Here is a 17,811-nt window from a genome sequence, read left to right as displayed (position 1 = left end):
AACGACTCTGGCATAAGCCACTGAAAGTGATCCCAGTGGTACTTGGCATGCTGGGCGCAGTGCCAAAGGATCTCAGCGGACATTTGAAAACCATCAGAATTGACAAAATCTCCATCTGTCAATTGCAAAAGGCCACTTTACTGGGATCGGCAAACATAATTCGCCGCTACATCATGCAGTCCTAGGTGCTTGGGAAGCGCCCGACTGGTGATGAAATACGAAATCCAGCATAGTGATCTCGTTTGCTGTGTTGTACTGAGATAATAATAATAATAAAAAACAATGTTTATTTATAGTGCCTTTTTAACAAAGGGCATAACAGCATGTCAGCAATAGCCCTTTTTAACAGAGCCAGCATATTGCCCCCACAATCTGGATCCTCATTTTACCCACCTTGGAAGGATGAAAGGCTGAGTCAACCTTGAGCTGGTGATGAGATTTGAACCATTGACCTACAGATCTACAGTCAGCTTAAGTGGCCTGCAGTACTGCACTCTACTCACTGTGCCAACCAGGCTTTGGTATATCCCATTCCTGGACTATTTCGCAACCATACTGGAGAAGGGTCGTTGGGCTTGCCTGAACACCTTTTCTCAGTTGGTTGCGGAATAGTCCAGCCCCATCCTACAGATCACTCATGGGATCTGGAACAGCCTTATCTCTTAACATTATATGCAAGCCTCTTTTTCAGCCACCACTTTGTCGAAAACTGGGACATGCATAGAGAGGTATGAAGAGTGGCTGAAAAATCTTCTAGACTCAGTAACTAGGTAGTTCAGACTGTAGCAACCCATTCCTGGACTATTCCGCAACCAACTGAGAAAAGGTGTCAGTAAGCCCAATCCTGTTTTCATTTCAAGGGCAGGTTCAGCTATCAGAATAGCATAACCTGTACTGCAAGGAAATAAAAGTGTAAGTGTCAGTGAAAGAGAGAAATGAAATTATGTCAGAGAATTAAAGAATGAATGAATGAATGAATGAATAAACAAACAAACAAACAAACAAACAAATAAAAAAATTAAATAAAGCCAGTCGTGTGTAGAAGAGGTAAAACTCAAACGGTGGAGTGATCTCTAAGACTCTGAAGCTACTATAAGTGAAAAAGGAGTAACAGCCTTGTAATCTCACAATCTTTCAAAAGAAATTGACTAGCTGCAGCCAGTTAGCAACAAATAATTGCTTCACCCCTCCTACAAACTGATAAAGAATTGGAAGGCAGCAAAGCAACTTAGTATAAAGGAGCAATTACCAGCATGTTAAATCCCCAGCAGGACCTACTGAAGGATAAGGGCTGGAAAGGGGAGGATAATTTAGAACTAAATATAAGATTAGAAAAACGTTAAGTCCATGATAAAAGGAACAGAATTCTGAATCCTTAAAGGTAATACTTGGGGGGGAAACTGGTAATAAGTAATAACTGCTTTTATTGCTATAAACTCTTGGCCATTAAGAACAGAGTAAAATGAAAACTTATCTCCCTTCCTTTTTATTATCAGCAAAAATATGTTTGACAGACAGATAGACAGACTGACAGACAGACAGACAGACAGATGACGGTCTTGGTGTATTCGGGTCTATTCCTGTGTAAGATTTATAGTACGTCACCAATAGTACGATACTATCAATCTTACATGGGAAAAGACCGGAATGCACCAAGACCTACATAATTAATAAATAAATAAATAAATAAATAAATAAATAAATACATACATACATACATACATACATACATACATACATACATACATACGCACATACGCACATACACATATACATATACATACATAATATGTGTATGTGCGTGTGTGTGTGTAGTCGACACAAACACACACATGTGTGTATGCGTGTGTATATATATATGTGTGTGTGTGTCATATGTTTTTGCTGAATTTGAATATTAAGGGAGAGTAGGATAGATCTATTTCGGCCTCATTTTGGCTTCATCAGCTATACCCTCACTGGGACTTGAACTTGCAGCCTTTGCTTTGTAAGGCAAAGAATTAACCTCTAGGCTACAGCATCCAATCCCTTTAGCTCTGTACCAGAGAAGGGTTACATGTTTTTTGTGTCGAATCACCCTGGTATATTGAAGGAGCATCACAGCTTCCTTTTTGCCTCTCGGCCCAACCCAAGGCCATTTCCAAGGCAGTTAATTTATTCATAGCCAACAAACTATATTCTGTATGTGTCACATGTTTTCGCTGAATTTGAAAATGAAGGGAGACTAGGATAGATCTATTTCAGCCTTATTTTGGCCTCATCAGCTAGCCATACCCTCACTGGCACTTGAACTTGCAACCTTTGCCTTGTAAGGCAGAGAATTAACCTCCAGGCTACAGTATCCAATCCCTTCAGCTCTGTACCAGGGAAAGGTTACATGTTTTTTGTGTCGTAGGAAAAGCTTTATAGCCTTCTAGACAGGAGGGAGGTTTCACACTCAAACCTATCTAATTATAACTCATATGAACTTTAACTACTAGAGGTACTTTTAAGTAGGGAATATTTCTAAGGTATCTTGGATGTTGACATTCAGCTATAAAGAATAATAGTATATTTTTCCATTTCTTTGGATCAATTTACTGTTTTTCCATTGAAGTCCTTTAACGTACCAATTTGAGGTTAGAAGCTCCTGAATTTGGGGATCTTTTGGACACTTTTCTACTTTGTCCATATCTGTTTGCATTTTCACTGTCTTTACAGACACTGATGTAATTACTGCTTCTTGTCTCTTCTAACAGTTATTTGAAATTCAAATTCCATCCAGATCTTTGCCTTTCTTGGGAGGGGAGGGGGGCGTTTCTCTTCTTTTCTTGGCAATTCCCATCATCTGTTGACCCCATTTGCTTTGTTTGGCAATCTCTTATTACGTTCATCTTTAACAAGTTCTATGATTTCATTCCACAGTTCCTCTGGTTGCCTATCAATGAGGTTTAGGACTTCAAAACAATTCCTGAGGTTTTCATTGCAAATGGTGGGTATACATTCAGCAACATATACATTTAGCGACATATTATGGAAACAGTCGGCTTTGTTCTTCTGCTTTGACTGTACTTGGGGTGGTCTGTGATCTATTCCACAGTCAATCCTGGCTAATGTCTTTTGCTATTAAACTGTAGCTCTTCCACTTCCTAATAATAATAATAATATAGTGAATTTGATTTCTATGTATTTTATCTGGTAATGTTCATGTACAGAGGTGCCAATTCCAGTTGTAAGGACCCAGTGTTATTAATGAAAAATCACTGGTTTAGCAACACTGATAAATTGCTCCCGTTCTCATTTCTGTTTCATAAGTCATACAATCCATGTTATTTCCAACATACATATTCTCCAACTAAAAACACCACATATCACTTGCATGTTCTGTTGATTTGAGAATAAAACTTAGCTTCTTTCTGCATCAGTGGTTGAAGTATAAGCTTGAATAATTGCCACGTTAAATACTTCTCCATAATGTCTCATTAATATTATTGGGTCATTGACTGCATGGTGCCCAAGAACTGTCTTTATTATCCAAGTAGCGTCTTCCTGATTAAAAAAACACAGTTCCTTCTTCATTTTTCATGTCCTTGAGTAGTAAAGAGTATGATCATGTACCTGAAAGTGACCAGTTCCAGTCTGTTTCAGTTCACTCATGTCTAAGAAGTCCACATGTAACCATTTCATTTTGTTTTTCACTTAATTGGGGGTCATTTTCACACTTTTTACACATACATTTTCTGTGTAGTAACATCAGCAGTTAGAGATCCCATAACTTTAATCTAGCTAATCCATAAACATGTATTCCAAAAGAACCACCTCTTTTCTTCAGTGACTTATTAGGTGTCATTTGACTTGAGGGGACTGTCATCCAGAATTGTCTTGTCAGTTCTGTTATCTTGTCTGTCCATGCAGTTTTCTTAATAAAAGTCAGGAATGGTTTACCATTGTCCTGCCCTGCACAGTATGATATGATATAATGCCGTGCCATTATTGCTAAAGTCATTACTTGCCTCCTCTATCTTTCTATACAGTATTGCTGCTGCTCAGTATAGATGCATTGTCAGCTTCAACTGAGCAGCTTTGACTAGGACAGTGATGGCGAACCTTTTTTTCTTCAGGTGCCGCAAGAATGCGGGTACACGCTATCACACATGCGTGAGTGCCCACACCCATAATTCAATGCTTGGGGAGGGCAAAAACAGCTTTCCCTGCCCCCCACCCCTACCCCAGAGGTCTTCTGGAGGCCAGAAATGGCCTGTTTCCAAACTTCTGGTTGGCCCAGTAGGCTCGTGTTATGCTCTCCAGAGTCTCTGTGTGAGCCAAAAATCAGCTGGCTGGCACACACATGCACATTGGAGCTTAGCTAGGGCAACAGCTCGCGTGCCAGCAGATATGGCTCCATGTGCCACCTGTGGCGCCCGTGCCATAGGTTCGCCATCACTGGACTAGGAGAATGTACTCTTGGAATATCCTCCAAGGATTCTTTGTTCATTCCTCCCAGGAACATATTTAGCTGTCACAATGGGGGGGGGGGAGGAGGCGCATGTACAGAATATTGCAGAAATAATTATACCAAGGAATAAAAGTAAGGAAATGAGTCAGTGTGTTTGAAGTTTTACAATAAATCCATAGAAGTGTACCACTTTAATATTAAAAGAGCTAGCACTCTGGGGAAATAGCTAGCGCTCTGGCTGATGAGAAAAAGTTGAACTTTTAGACATTATCTGATAAAAAGAAATAATAGCCTTCTTAAGTCTTCCTTTCCCAGCTGTCTTCTGTGTTTGATCAGGGTCGTCTCAGCTTGGGAAGCTTTGTTCTCAGGTACTAAGACAAGGCCATTTAGGCAGTGTCCCTTTGACCGTGGCTCTCATGTTTATATCCCTTCCGGAGATGCTCTTTGCCTCTTGTCAGAGGAGCTTTGATCCACAAGCTTCCCAATTAAATTTTCCAAGTAGTGGTTTCTGTGTTCAGTGAATGGTTGGGGATGGGGAGGGCGTTCTGGATTATATGGCATGTCATGCTACTAGCTTAGAGTTCTGCATTCATGTGCATGTTCCCTTTGATGTACTCATATACTTACTAATCTTTACCCATCAAACCGTGGACTCATGGCACTCTAGTCATTACAACCCGTGTCATGGAAAGAATGCTCCTTCTTTTGGCAGCTGCAAGGCTCTTTCCTTAACCTCCCAAAGACAGCAGCCAATATTTGGTCTTGTGTTCTCTGAATAAACTTAGCAAATCTTTTTTTGGGGGGGAGGATGTAGGAGAGGGTGATTTACCTTGGACAGTAGGCAGGAGAATGTCCAAATACAGGGAGTGATGTGGAAGAGGATTTTCCCCATGAAAAATGATTCATGAAAATTTAGAAACACAGTTTCTACTAACTACCACGCTCCCAAGAAAAACCTTAAGCGCTAAGCAAGGTGCTGTGAACGTGAAGTTTGTCTAAATATGATACATGGGCTTTTAGCCTGCTTTCCATAACTTCTTATTTGAACTGATGAAATGTGACTTCTGATGCCACAAAATAAATCTGTATTACTTGTTTGCTGCTTGATGTGAATCAAGAGATTATAATTGCCTGGTACAGATATATATTTGTTACACTTAAGAGACATCATAATCCGGCTTCAGAAGTAGACAACTTGGATACTATAACATGCTACGGATATGTGGAGGCAAGTGGCAACTGTGGAAGCACAGGGCAAATTTTTGTTAATTAAAAGAAATATTTATTTATTTATTTATTTATTTATTGGATTTGTATGCCGCCCCTCTCCGCAGACTCGGGGCGGCTAACAACAATGATAAAAACAGCATGTAGCAATCCAATTAATAAAACAACTAAAAACCCTTATAATAAAACCAAACATACACACAAACATACCATGCATAACTTGTAAAACTTACTGTGAAAGTATGAAGACTTCAGAGACATAAAGGGTTAGTGAATTTCTAATAATTATGCAGTCTCGTAAGGATAATTTCAACAGATAAGCATATTTTGCCACTTTATTTCCTTAATTCTATCCCCTATTTCTCCCCAAAAAAGAGAATAGGTAAAACTTCAAAGTTTTTAGCCTTACTTCGGCTTTCACATGAAGGAAAGGCTCAAAGTGTTGTCCTTGTAAAATAACAATTTTTCTGTGTCTTGCTGCAATTCATTTGTTATTCATTTTAAGTGCTCAGAAACAAAGGACATGTTAACTTTGATCGTTTTCCAGAGATACACTCTTTCCAGAATGATGGGCACGTATCCATGTTATTGCTGCAGGATATCCAGTTAGTATTCTTCCACGGCCCTCCTCTCATTGTTTAGTCAGTTACTACTCAGAGCATCCTATTTTTCAGCACCGATGATAACTTTTCAGCTGTAGCTCAAGACTGCAATAATATAGTGTATTGTCTTTTTGACAATGATTGCCATGGTGTCCTCCTTTCCCAAAAAGGAAGCTAACAGCATAAATACAGGGTTCAAGGGACAGGCAATCATTTGGACCTGATGAATCAAGTTGGTCACTATATTAGATGGTCTCACAAAGTGGCTCTCAGAAGCATAACCAATGATAAAAACTCACTCCCCAAGCCAAACTACTAAGTTCCTCATCCCGCTCTCTTAAAATGGTTTCTACAACCCATTTACTTGTTTTCTGACCTTCTTCCAGAACTAGCAATATGTTACCACAGACATTGACCATTTCTATTTTGTAAGGATGCCTGTGGAAAAAATGTGGAGCCCAGATACAACATTGTACTGTTTTTTTCAGACCAAGATCCAATTTTTTTTTAAAAAAAATAATATGCTGAAATGTACGCAACATTGACCATGACTACAACAAAGCTCAACTTTCTTTAATTTACTGTAAATATGGAGTTGCATCAAAGTTTTCCAGGTGCTATATGTTACTTTGTGCCTCAATTTAATGTATTTATTGTAACTAAAGATGTTAGTATGCGTGGTACTTTGCTGCATAGGATGACATTTTTCCATTCATTTTTTCCCAGTTGTTTCTAAATCAGACAGAATAAAAGGCCTGACAATTTCAAGAGCATTATTGTCACATACTGTACTCCATCCCCATATTATTTTTCAATGCATACATTATTGTTAACAATATGTAACTTTGATGCACTGACCAGTCACTTAAATCTCAATATCTAGATCTTTTTTTAGTATATTAATTCCATGTTATGTTTGTAAACTTCCAGAAACATCTGTCTAGAAGTTCTTTGAAGGAGAATGCTGCCCTAGATGGGCTTTAGGTCTGACCCAGCAAGGCAGGTTTTTTGGTTGTTATTGTGCTAGTGTTTTTAAAGCCTTCAAGTTAAAATGATGCACTAAAGCTGAAATGTTGTGATAGCAGAGATATATTACATTTTATGACAGTCTCTTTGATCTTTTATTTTACATATCTTCTCCCACAGCTTTTCTGTTTTTATCTGTTTAATTTGTAAACTGTGCATGTGTGTATGTGTATACAGGGATGGCAATACAAAGTTACCCCAAGCATATGGTGTAACAAATACCCACAAATATTTAAATAAAACTGTAGAAAAATGGTACATGTTTTTCACGTGGGATAGAAAATTGTACTAAACTTGGCCGAAGTGTTAAATTATGTAGCATCTGAGTTCTCAGTGTTTTGTTTGATTGGTTGCACTGCTATCTTTTTCTTTTATGGACACTGAGAGCATATGCACCAAGACAAATCCCTTGTGTGTCCAATCACACTTGGCCAATAAAATTCTATTCTATTCTATTCTATCCTCTAACCTGAGTTTGTTTTTGAAAAATAATTTTTATGAAGTTTAGAAGCTTTCAGCTGAATAATTGAAAATTCTTTAACTGAAAATGTGATTTTCAGGAGTTCTGCAGAAATTGTGTATATGTTATCTTGCCAAAAAGTAAGGAGCAGTTCCAAATATTCAAAAGATGTAGGCATCCATACTACAACAGCAATAGGGAATGATTCACAACTTAGAGAACCTTTCTGTCAATGAAGAAATTGGAAATTGCCTTAAATCATCCATTTTCATATAATTCTAAGCAAATAAGAGTGAAAGTGGTAAAATGATTCTATCAAGCAGTGTTATAGAAAACAGAATTGAAGATGGGTCTTGCCAAGGTGGATTAGGGAGGAAGGAAGGCATGGAAATAAGTTGTTTTTTTCTGGGTTGATTGGATACGATACATGTATTCAAATCTTGTACTTAAGAAAAGATACCAAGAGGTTTAAGCTATCCCAGAAACCATACATTATAATTTTGTTAGCATGCACTTGATTGTATCAAAACCTTACATGCTACATACATTTTTCTTAGGCATAGTGTTCTTTGGGGGTTGCGGTAAAACATATTCAAAAAGAGACAATTGGTGCCCAAATGAGCATGCTATGTGCCTAGCCTGGAAAAAAAGAGCAAGCTATGGATCAGGCTCTCTCAAGAGAGTTTTTATTGGCCAAAATCTAGGAAAGAAAATAGATTTTTTTTGGGGGGGGGGGGGAGAGGAGGGGGGGAGGTGGTGGCTGAAATTTGTGTGCTCCTGAACTGCTGTCTCATTCCTTTAAGTCTCTTCCAATTAAAAGCACTTTGGTCTGATGTCTTGCCAGTACTGGGAATTGGTTGGGGAAGAGGAGTTGGAAAGCTAAAGCTGGGCTTATTTGTCAACTTGTGAGTAAAAATAGGGTAGGTCTCTTGTGTGTGTGTGTGTGTGTGTGTGTGTGTGTGTGTGTGTGTGTGCGTGTGTGATATAAGCATTTGTACTGCGTGTGTCTGTCTCATTCTTGGATTGTGTTCCTCTGTGCCCGCTCTCTCTCCCTCTTCTTTTGTGTTTTCCTCACAGGCTCTGCCATGAATTTTCTCTGACCCCTTGGGGCCGTTCCCACTTGAAGCTTTGAAGTGTGTGCCCAGAGCTTGATTGACAAGGAAGTTTTAGTGGCGGCAACTGGAGAAACTGAAAAGGGCAGGGCTTTGAACTAAAGGGCTTTGAGCTCCGAGATGCTGCGCTTAGTTATCTCCTTCAGAATGTTAATTATTCATCACGATAATTGGGCAGGAGTGAAAAAAGAGAGGTTATTAAAAAATTCCAACACTAACACACTACAAAACCTCATTTTCCAATTCTGTGGCTGGTGTGAAAAGGATAGCGTGTGTGTGAAGAAGCTGAGGGATAGTTTTGCTGTTGTTGTTTTCCTTTAATCCGTTCTCTAAATAGTAGGATCCCTTCAGATGAAGACAGCGGAAACATCAAAGCTTTTATAAGAGTTTTCTTGGAGTTTCTTAACTGTGTCTGGTACTTTTTTAATTAAAAAGTTTACGAAGAGCCGCCTTTGTGACTGGCTTCTGGTGACGTTAGCCAACCTTGTGTCCCACTGTCTGGGAGAGAAAAATATTTTTAAAAGACTAATAAATGCTGTTTTTGCCACTATAATATCTGGTTGATGCTCTGGAGGATCAGCCAGTGAATGGAGGACCCATTCACTGAAAGAGAGGAATCTAGCTGCCATGCAGACACAATTCTTTAGAATTCTTTAGATCCTAATGTTGTTGTACAATCTCTCAGGGTGAAGTAATTAAAGTTTGTTATTTTCAATACCCATTGTTATACAGTGGTACCTCTACTTAAGAACTTAATTCGCTGCGTGACCAGGTTATTAAGTAGAAAAGTTTGTAAGTAGAAGCAATTTTTCCCATAGGAATCAATATAAAAGCAAATAATGCATGCAAACCCATTAGGAAAGAAATAAAAGCTCGGAATTTGGGTGGGAGGAGGAGGAGGAGGAAGAGGAGGACAGTCACTGCCGAAGGAAGAAGATGAGGTGAGGGGAATCAAAAAAATCCAAAACTTTAAGGCTTAAAAAAAAGAGGGACTCTGAGACGGCGAGGAGGTGCATGTGCCTCCCATACACCCGGTGCGAGGCTGCCTCCCATACACTACACCAGAGAGAGAAACCCAGGGGGAATGGCAGGAAACTGGCTGGGCCTTTGTGCCGCTCTCAAATTTCCTGGGAAATTTTTCCGGGCTTGGGTTCTTAAGTAGAAAATGGTTCTTAAGAAGAGGCAAAAAAATCTTGAATATCCGGTTCTTATCTAGAAAATATCTCAAGTAGAGGCGTTCTTAAGTTGAGGTACCACTGTACCTGGATTTTTTCAGTATCCAGATATCAGCAGAAATAATTTCAAAAGTAGCAGTGTTTTTATATCATTCTAGTACAGTGGAACCCCGACATAAGAGCTGCTCGACTTAAGAGCTACTCGAGATAAGAGCTGGGAGAGGAGAGACATTTTTTTATTTTATTTTATTTATTACTTGGATTTGTATGCCGCCCCTCTCCGCAATACGAGCCGAGAAGAGCCGGGCTGGCTTACTTTCCTTCCTTCCCGCGCTGATGCAGAGCCACTCGAACAAAGCGTCGCGCCCCTCTGATGCTTTCGGCAGCTTCCGAAGCGACGCTGGGCTCTTTTGCCGCCAAAAGCGTCAGGGGGGCGTGACGCTTTGTTCGAGTGGCTCTGCATCAGCGCGGGAAGGAAGGAAAGTAAGCCAGCCCGGCTCTTCTCGGCTCGTATCCCGGCACTTGGTGAGTGGAGAGGCGGTCGCCTCCCCTGCCGCCCCACTCTGGGGGTCCTTGGCTTCTGCTGGGGGTGGGGGGATCCGAACGCTGTTTTGAATTTCACATTCCGAGTGGCCCAAACGCCAAAGGCGAACTTCCGCACCTCAGGAGTTAGCTCGCAAACGGCGCGGCTGTTTTAAAACATCGCTACCGGCCTGGGGGGGGAGAGGGAGAGGGGGGGAGAGGGGGGAGAGAAAGAGAGAGGGGAGAGAGAGAAAGAGAGAGGGAAAGGGGGGGGAGAGGGGGGAGAGAAAGAGAGAGGGATAGAAAGAGAGAGAGAGAGTGAGAGATGCTCAGTGAGCCTTTCTTTGAAGTTGCCTTTCTTTCTTTCTTTCTCTCTTTCTTTTTCTTTCTTTCTTTCTCTTGCTTTCTTTCTTTCTCTTGCTTTCTCTCCTTCCTTCCCTCCTTCCATTTCTTTCATTCTCCCTCTCTATTTTTATTTCTCTTTCATTTTCTTTCTTTCTCTCTTGCTTGCTTTCTTTCTTGCTCTTTTTCTTTCTCTCTTTTACCTTCCCTTCCTCTATTTCTTGCTTTCCTTTTCCTTCCTCCCTTCTTTCCTCCCTCTACAGGATTGGGTGGCAGTGAAGTTACTCTCCCCTTTCATAAGTTTCCTTGCTTCCTTCCTCTGTTCCTGTCCCTTCACCCTTTCTTTCTTCCTTTCTTTCTTCCTTCCTTTCTTTCTTTCCTTCCTTCCTTTCCTCCCTCCATTTCTTGCTTTCCTTTTCCTTCCTCCCTTCTTTCCTCCCTCTACAGGATTGGGTGGCAGTGAAGTTGAATAAATAACTACAGTTTAATGAATAAAAATAAAAGTTTGCCATGTTGATTGTTTTGGGTAAAAAGAGGAAGGGAAGGAAAGCTCTCAGCTTATCATCTTATTAATAAGTAAAGTTACATTTATTCTTGCAATGTCTTTTTGCATAATTTAGACTAACTTTGTGAGTTTTTTGAGGGCTGGAACCAATTAAAATTATTTACATTAATTCCTATGGGGAAAAGTCGTTCGAGATAAGAGCTGCTCGACTTAAGAGCGCAGGTCCGGAACGAATTAAACTCGTATCTCGAGGTACCACTGTATTTAGACAAGAGATCTGAAAATCCTCTCTTTATGAATGTTGATAGCAGTTCGTTAGAAGTAAAAATCCTGCTTACCGGTATATTCATTGCATTTTATTCTGCTGCCGATTTATGCAGTTTAGAAATAATTGTTTCACAGCTTGGTGAGGATTTTTTGGTGGTGATCTTGCTGTTCAGATATAAATTCAGATTATTTACAAGAAACTAAACTGTTTTTATTTTAGAATAATTTTGCCACACACACGCACATAAAACTTTCCCAAGTTAAACATTTTATGAAATTAATATCCTTAAAATTAATATTGAAAAATTCTTCGTTCTGTCCCTTTTTTGTACTTTTCTCAGAAGATTTTGGCAAAGGTCTATCAAAAGCTGTAAAATCATGCATAATATCTATATAGTAATAACTTTCTAATGTATTTGCTAATTATATCATAATTTTGAATATAATAGGTAAGAGGTCTACCCAACAGATCTGCACAGAGAACTTCTCTGCTGCTAAAATAGCTAGTTAGGGTCATTGCCCAGTTACTGAGTTTAAAATCCCAAGTTTGTAATCTAGTGCAGTGATTTTCAACCTTTTTTGAGCTGCGGCTCATTTTTTACATTTACGAAACCCTGGGGGCACCATTGGAGCGGGGGGGAGGGGGGGCGAGTGGGGGCTAAAAAGTTTGGATAAAAACGTCTCTCTCTCTCTTTCCTCCTTTTGCTCTATTTCTCTCTCCTCTTTCTCTCCCTTCTTTCTCTCTCCATCCTCTTTTCTCTCCCTTCCTCTCTTTTTGCTCTTTCTCTCCCCCCTCCCTCTTTGTCTTTCTCTCTCTCTCTCCTGTCCTCTCCTCTCTTTCTCTCTCTCTATTGCTTTCTTTCTTTCTCTCTCTTTCTCTCTCTCTTGCTTTCTTTCTATTGTTCTCTTTCTCTCTTGCTTTCTCTCTCTCTCTTGTTCTCTTTCTCTCTCTCGCTCTTTCTCTCTCTTGCTTTCTTTCTCTCTCTCTCTTGCTTTCTTTCTCTCTTGCTTTCTTTCTCTCTCTGAGCTTTGCGGCACACCTGACCATGCCGCGGCACACTGGTTGAAAAACACTGATCTAGTGTATAGAACTGTCCTAAAAACTATTTCTACTGATACGGTAACATTAGCAAGCTCTACAGAGACATATTATGTTAATATATTTATGATTTATTCAGAATGAGGATTTAGATGCTATATAGCAGTGACGGCGAACCTATGGAACGGGTGCCACAGGTGGCATGCAGAGCCATATCTGAGCTATCCCTAGCTCAGCTCCAATGTTCATGTGTGTGCCGGCCAGCTGATTTTTGGCTTGCACAGAGGCTCTGGGAGGGCGTTTTTGGCTTCCAGAGAGCCTCTGGGGGGGATGGGAGAGGTCGTTTTTACCCTCCCTCAGCTCCAGGGAAGCCTTTGGAGCCTGGGGAGGGTGAAAAACGAACCTACTTGGCCTGCCAGAAGTTGGGAAACAGGCCATTTCCGACCTCCAGAGGGCCTCTGGAGGGGCAAGGGAAGCTGTTTTCACCCTCCTCAGACATTGAATTATGAGTGTGGCCACTCTTTTGGCACCTGAGGAAAAAAAGGTTCACCACACTGTATATTGTGTGTGTGTGTGTTTGTATAAAACTGTAAACTACCGAGAGTCTTGCAACTGTGGTATATATACATTTGTTAGGTAATAAAAAGAAGAAAATGATTATTAAAATTCTGAATAACTTATCTAGCATGCTTAGATGGGTTCAATAGGCCACTGGCAAGAACAATTGCCTCTGAGAATGGAACCAATACTGAGGGAGGTTCCTCTCATGTGTAACCTCCTCAACAATATTAATATATTATTTTATTTATTTAAAACATTTTTACCCTCAACTTAAGGTTTGCAGAGCAATTTTCAAGTGACAGACATAAACTAGTACTTGGCCTCTAGCTTACAAAAGAGGGTGCACAAGAAAAAAAATGATAGGAAAAAAGAATAAAAGAACATGTAGATAAGCACCTGTTTTTCAAGACACAATTCTATGACTATCTGGGGCCAAAAAGAGTATTTTCCATATACTGTACTACTCACAGTGTTAGTGTAAAATTTATTTTCAGAATCTGTAACTAAGAAATCTGTGAATGAATAAACATTTGAGTTACAATGTTGAATTATATTATGATCATCTATATTTAAAGTGTCTTTTGTTTTCTGAATGGAGGTTTAGTCTGGTATTTCTAAGAGAAGTAGATAGGGTCCCTTTTCACATTCAGGATTAAGATTATTGCAATTTCATGAGAATTTATTCTTGCTTGACTAATGGAAGAAGAACAATTTCAGCAATTCTTCCGTTTATTCTTATTCTCTGATTTCTCTCCCATTGCAGGCTAACCTTTTCCCTGCTGCTATTGTATATTTTGGATCTGAAGTGCACAAGGGTGAGTTGTTGTGCCTCCATAGTAGAGGCTGCATAGATAAATTGTGAAAATCTTTCTGTGATATGCAAAATTTTAAAAAAAATTACTCCTGGATTACAGAGGTGTTAATAAATGTATAGAGTATCAGTTTCTATGGACTTTTAAATTTAAGTATGTTTCTTTGGATAGCTATTGGAGTAGCCAATCCAGTGTGAAAAGTAAGAGAAATATCTGGAAAGTGAAATAATAGGGGACAGGTCCAAGTAATATTTATCATCCAACTGATGGAATTTTAGCAGGGGTCCAAACCTATGTGTGTGTGTGTGAGTGTTGTTTGTTTTTTGTTTGTTTTAAGGTAGTCCTTGACTTACAACAGTTCATTTAGCAACTGTTCAAAATTACAATAGCACTGAAAAAATGACTTATGGCCGGTTTTCACAGTTACAATCTTTCCAGCGTGCCCATGGACATGTGATCAAAATTCAAGTGCTTGGCAACTGGTTCATATTTATGAATTTATTTATGTGTTCCATGTGATCTTCTGTGACCTTCTCACAAGCAAAGTCAATGGGCAAGCTAGATTCACTTAACAATTTGGTTACTAACTTATTAGTTGCGGTGATTCACTTAACAAACCTGGCAAGAAAAACAATAAAATGGGGCAAAATTCATTTAACAAATGTCTCACTTAACAACAGAAATTTTGGGCTCAGTTATGATCATACCTTGAGGACTACCTGCACTTTTGCAGAAAAGATACATTCAGAAGCAAGACAAAAAGCTGCATGATACCCTTTGGTCAATCATTAAGTGTTGTATCACATGATTCTTGACAAATGTATATTTTATTTTATGTACGTTGAGAGCATATGCACCAAGACAAATTCCTTGTGTGTCCAATCACACTTGGCCAATAAAATTCTATTCTATTCTATTCTATTCTATTCTATTCTATTCTATTCTAGTGGTGTTAACTGACATCTGTGAAAGCATCATTTATTTACATTCTCTTGCAGCTCATTTTAGTGAACATGATTACAAAATGATTGCCATTGAGAAAGGAGTGTAGCATTTCAATCCCTCCACTGCTCCTTTATTCTAGGAACTTTTAAAAAAATTAAGTGAGACAGAATTGAGTATCCAGGAAGTGTCTGCAAGAAGTCCACAGACATCACTTACACACACAAACACACACACACACACACACACAAACACAAAGTTTCAACAACATAGTAAGAACTAGTACAAAGTAGATTGATGAAAAAAGAGAACAGGAGAAATAAAAGAAAATGCTAAAAGTAGAAAAAGAAAAAAAAGTAGAAAAAAAAGAAGATATAAAGAAGTGGCTTCTGATTCACTTCACAGAAGTTATAAGTACAATTAAACGTTAACCTCTCTCTCTAGGATTACATCATAACTCTTTTTTTCCATAGTCTATCAGTGTAATCAAAACCATAAATCACAAGTTCATTTTTTCCTTGTTACAGAAAAAGTCTAGAGGAGGTTTCTTGTCACTATTAAGTGTACTGTCTTGCCTCTAATTAAACATGTTTAGATAATTTAGCCACCTTAGCAAGGTCTGTCGTCTTTGCTAACCTTTTCTCCATTGTAGAAATGTTTTAGTATTTTTAATTGTAATTTTTTTTTTTCTGTTTGAATTGTAAGTTGCCCAGGGTCATTGAATCAGATGGATGACTATAGAAAGTGAATAAATAAATAAATATGTAAATAAAAAGTGTTCCATAGCTCATTTTCAACAGCCTCTTTTTTATGAAATGCTCTGATTTCAATTGAACATTCATCTTTAAAATCCTATCAATCGCTACATGTATTTGAGCCTGTTTTCTGGTGTTTTTATATGCCCATCAAGCATAAATTTGAAGTACCTTTATATATTCTAGTTACATTTTCTGGTGTCTTACACCTACAATAAATCATTTTATAAAAGTTATATTTAGGATTTTCCCACTGTTCCATCAGTATATTATGTCCAAAATTCTTAGCCATTTTATCATTTAATCTTCAATTTTTTAAAATTACAATTACATATTTATAATTTGTATACATTTCATTTCAAATTATATCTTGTATTGTTTAATAGCATGAGTTATAATTATTATTATTATTATTATTTTTTGTAAAAGTAAGCAAGAAAACAATTACCAGCTAAGTCTCCTTGCCTCCTTGTTCTCTTGATTTTATTTTTAAATCCCCCTTGGTAATATTCTAGTATCCCATGATATATTAACTATTCACCTATGCTTGTTATTTCTTATCTATAAAATGCTTCATGTGCTAAGAGTCATAAAGGTGTTTTGGGGCATAGCCTGGATTTTTATCTATTTCCTATTCTCAATATAGCATGCATAATGAAATCTACATTGATTTTATTTTACCACAAGTATTCATGTCTTCCAAATCTCAGGTCATCTTTTAACTTTAAAAGTCATCGAAACCAAAAACATACTAAAAATATTATCCAGTCCTTCTCCTTCCTTTGCATTTGTAATATCTTATATTTAAGTCATGATTTTATTCCCCTTGCTAAACAAACCTATGCTTGTTAAATGGTACATCCATTTTAAAAATAAGTATCATCTGAAACAAAAACAAAATTCTAGGCAAAATATTCAATATTTTTACTTTTTTCTTAATTTTAAAACCAATTTTCTCTATTTGAAAATTTGTTTTCTTAATTGTTAATCTTCTAATTATTAATCTCAATACCTACTAGAATAACAAATCTTTTAATTTTAATTTCCCATTAATTTTTCTATTTTCTTTATTGAATCCACCAAAACCAGCACAAATCATCAGCAAATACTGTCAACTTAGAAGTTTCTACTTTATTCTGTACTCCCACATTTCTCTTTGCCTTGTCTCTTTTTATGTCTCATAGGATTTTGCTAATTCTCCATTAACAATTTTGTATGCTTTCTTAAATTGATCAAATTTAATAAAACTCCAGATCTCCTATCTTCCAAAACATATTCCAAAATTTTAAACAAGGACCATTTCAAATTGTCAAAAGCCTTCTCTACATTTAAGAAAAACAGTGCAGCTTGTTTCGCTTTGTCTACTTCTGAAGTAAGGCAACTTCAATTGCACATATTCAAGTAAATTGGATGAACGTTATATTTTAAATACTTTATTTTGCAATTATTTTAACACTGATAAATATTAATATAGACAATTACTTCAAGCTATGATTCATTTTCTGTCCTGGAGCAAGTATTTATATAATACTTGTAATTATCTTAAAATTGCCACAATTCAATGAGATGGAATAGGATTGGTCTACAAAATTGATTAGAGTAAGATGATTCTGCAGATTGAAATTAACAATTAGTTCTCTCTTCTAATGCTCTAAAATCTTCAAAAACTAACTGACAAGAGAAATGTACGTGCAATCTGTTTGGCAATTTTATTTTTGTTAATACTCAACTTCATTCGACCAGTTCACTGAATAGCATCTACGATAATAGGAATGACAAACACAGAATCTTAGATGTTTACAGATGTTTTGTGTATTTGAAGAAACTTTTAGACGGTTAGTCTAGCTTTAGAGATCATTTTATAAGATACATTAGTGGTTTCATTTTTTTGAAGCATGTTATTTCAAAGATTATATAAAGAATCTAATGTCTTTGCATAATATCACGTGACCTTATTTAGAAAACCTAAAATTGTTCATTTTTACAGATCACTATTTGAGGTTGGATCTGCTGGAATCTGCTGTGTCCC

The 17,811-nt window shown here is 37.8% G+C and overlaps 1 protein-coding gene across 6 annotated transcripts in view; it reads left to right on the top strand.

Annotated features, from left to right (window-relative positions):
* Positions 1-17,811, top strand: part of ASPSCR1 (ASPSCR1 tether for SLC2A4, UBX domain containing) — a 108,796-nt gene that overhangs the window by 90,298 nt on the left and 687 nt on the right. For all 6 annotated transcript variants that reach the window (XM_070740127.1, XM_070740128.1, XM_070740126.1 and 3 more), the window contains exons 13-14: positions 14,037-14,088; positions 17,770-17,804. In XM_070740127.1, coding sequence (XP_070596228.1) covers positions 14,037-14,088; positions 17,770-17,804 — 87 coding nt within the window. The remainder of the gene's footprint in view (positions 1-14,036; positions 14,089-17,769; positions 17,805-17,811) is intronic.

The sequence above is a fragment of the Erythrolamprus reginae genome, chromosome 2 (assembly GCF_031021105.1).
Source record: "Erythrolamprus reginae isolate rEryReg1 chromosome 2, rEryReg1.hap1, whole genome shotgun sequence".
Lineage (NCBI taxonomy): Eukaryota > Metazoa > Chordata > Lepidosauria > Squamata > Dipsadidae > Erythrolamprus > Erythrolamprus reginae.
The sequence above is the reverse complement of the archived record's forward strand: the minus strand, read 5'-3'. Positions and strand labels throughout refer to the sequence as shown.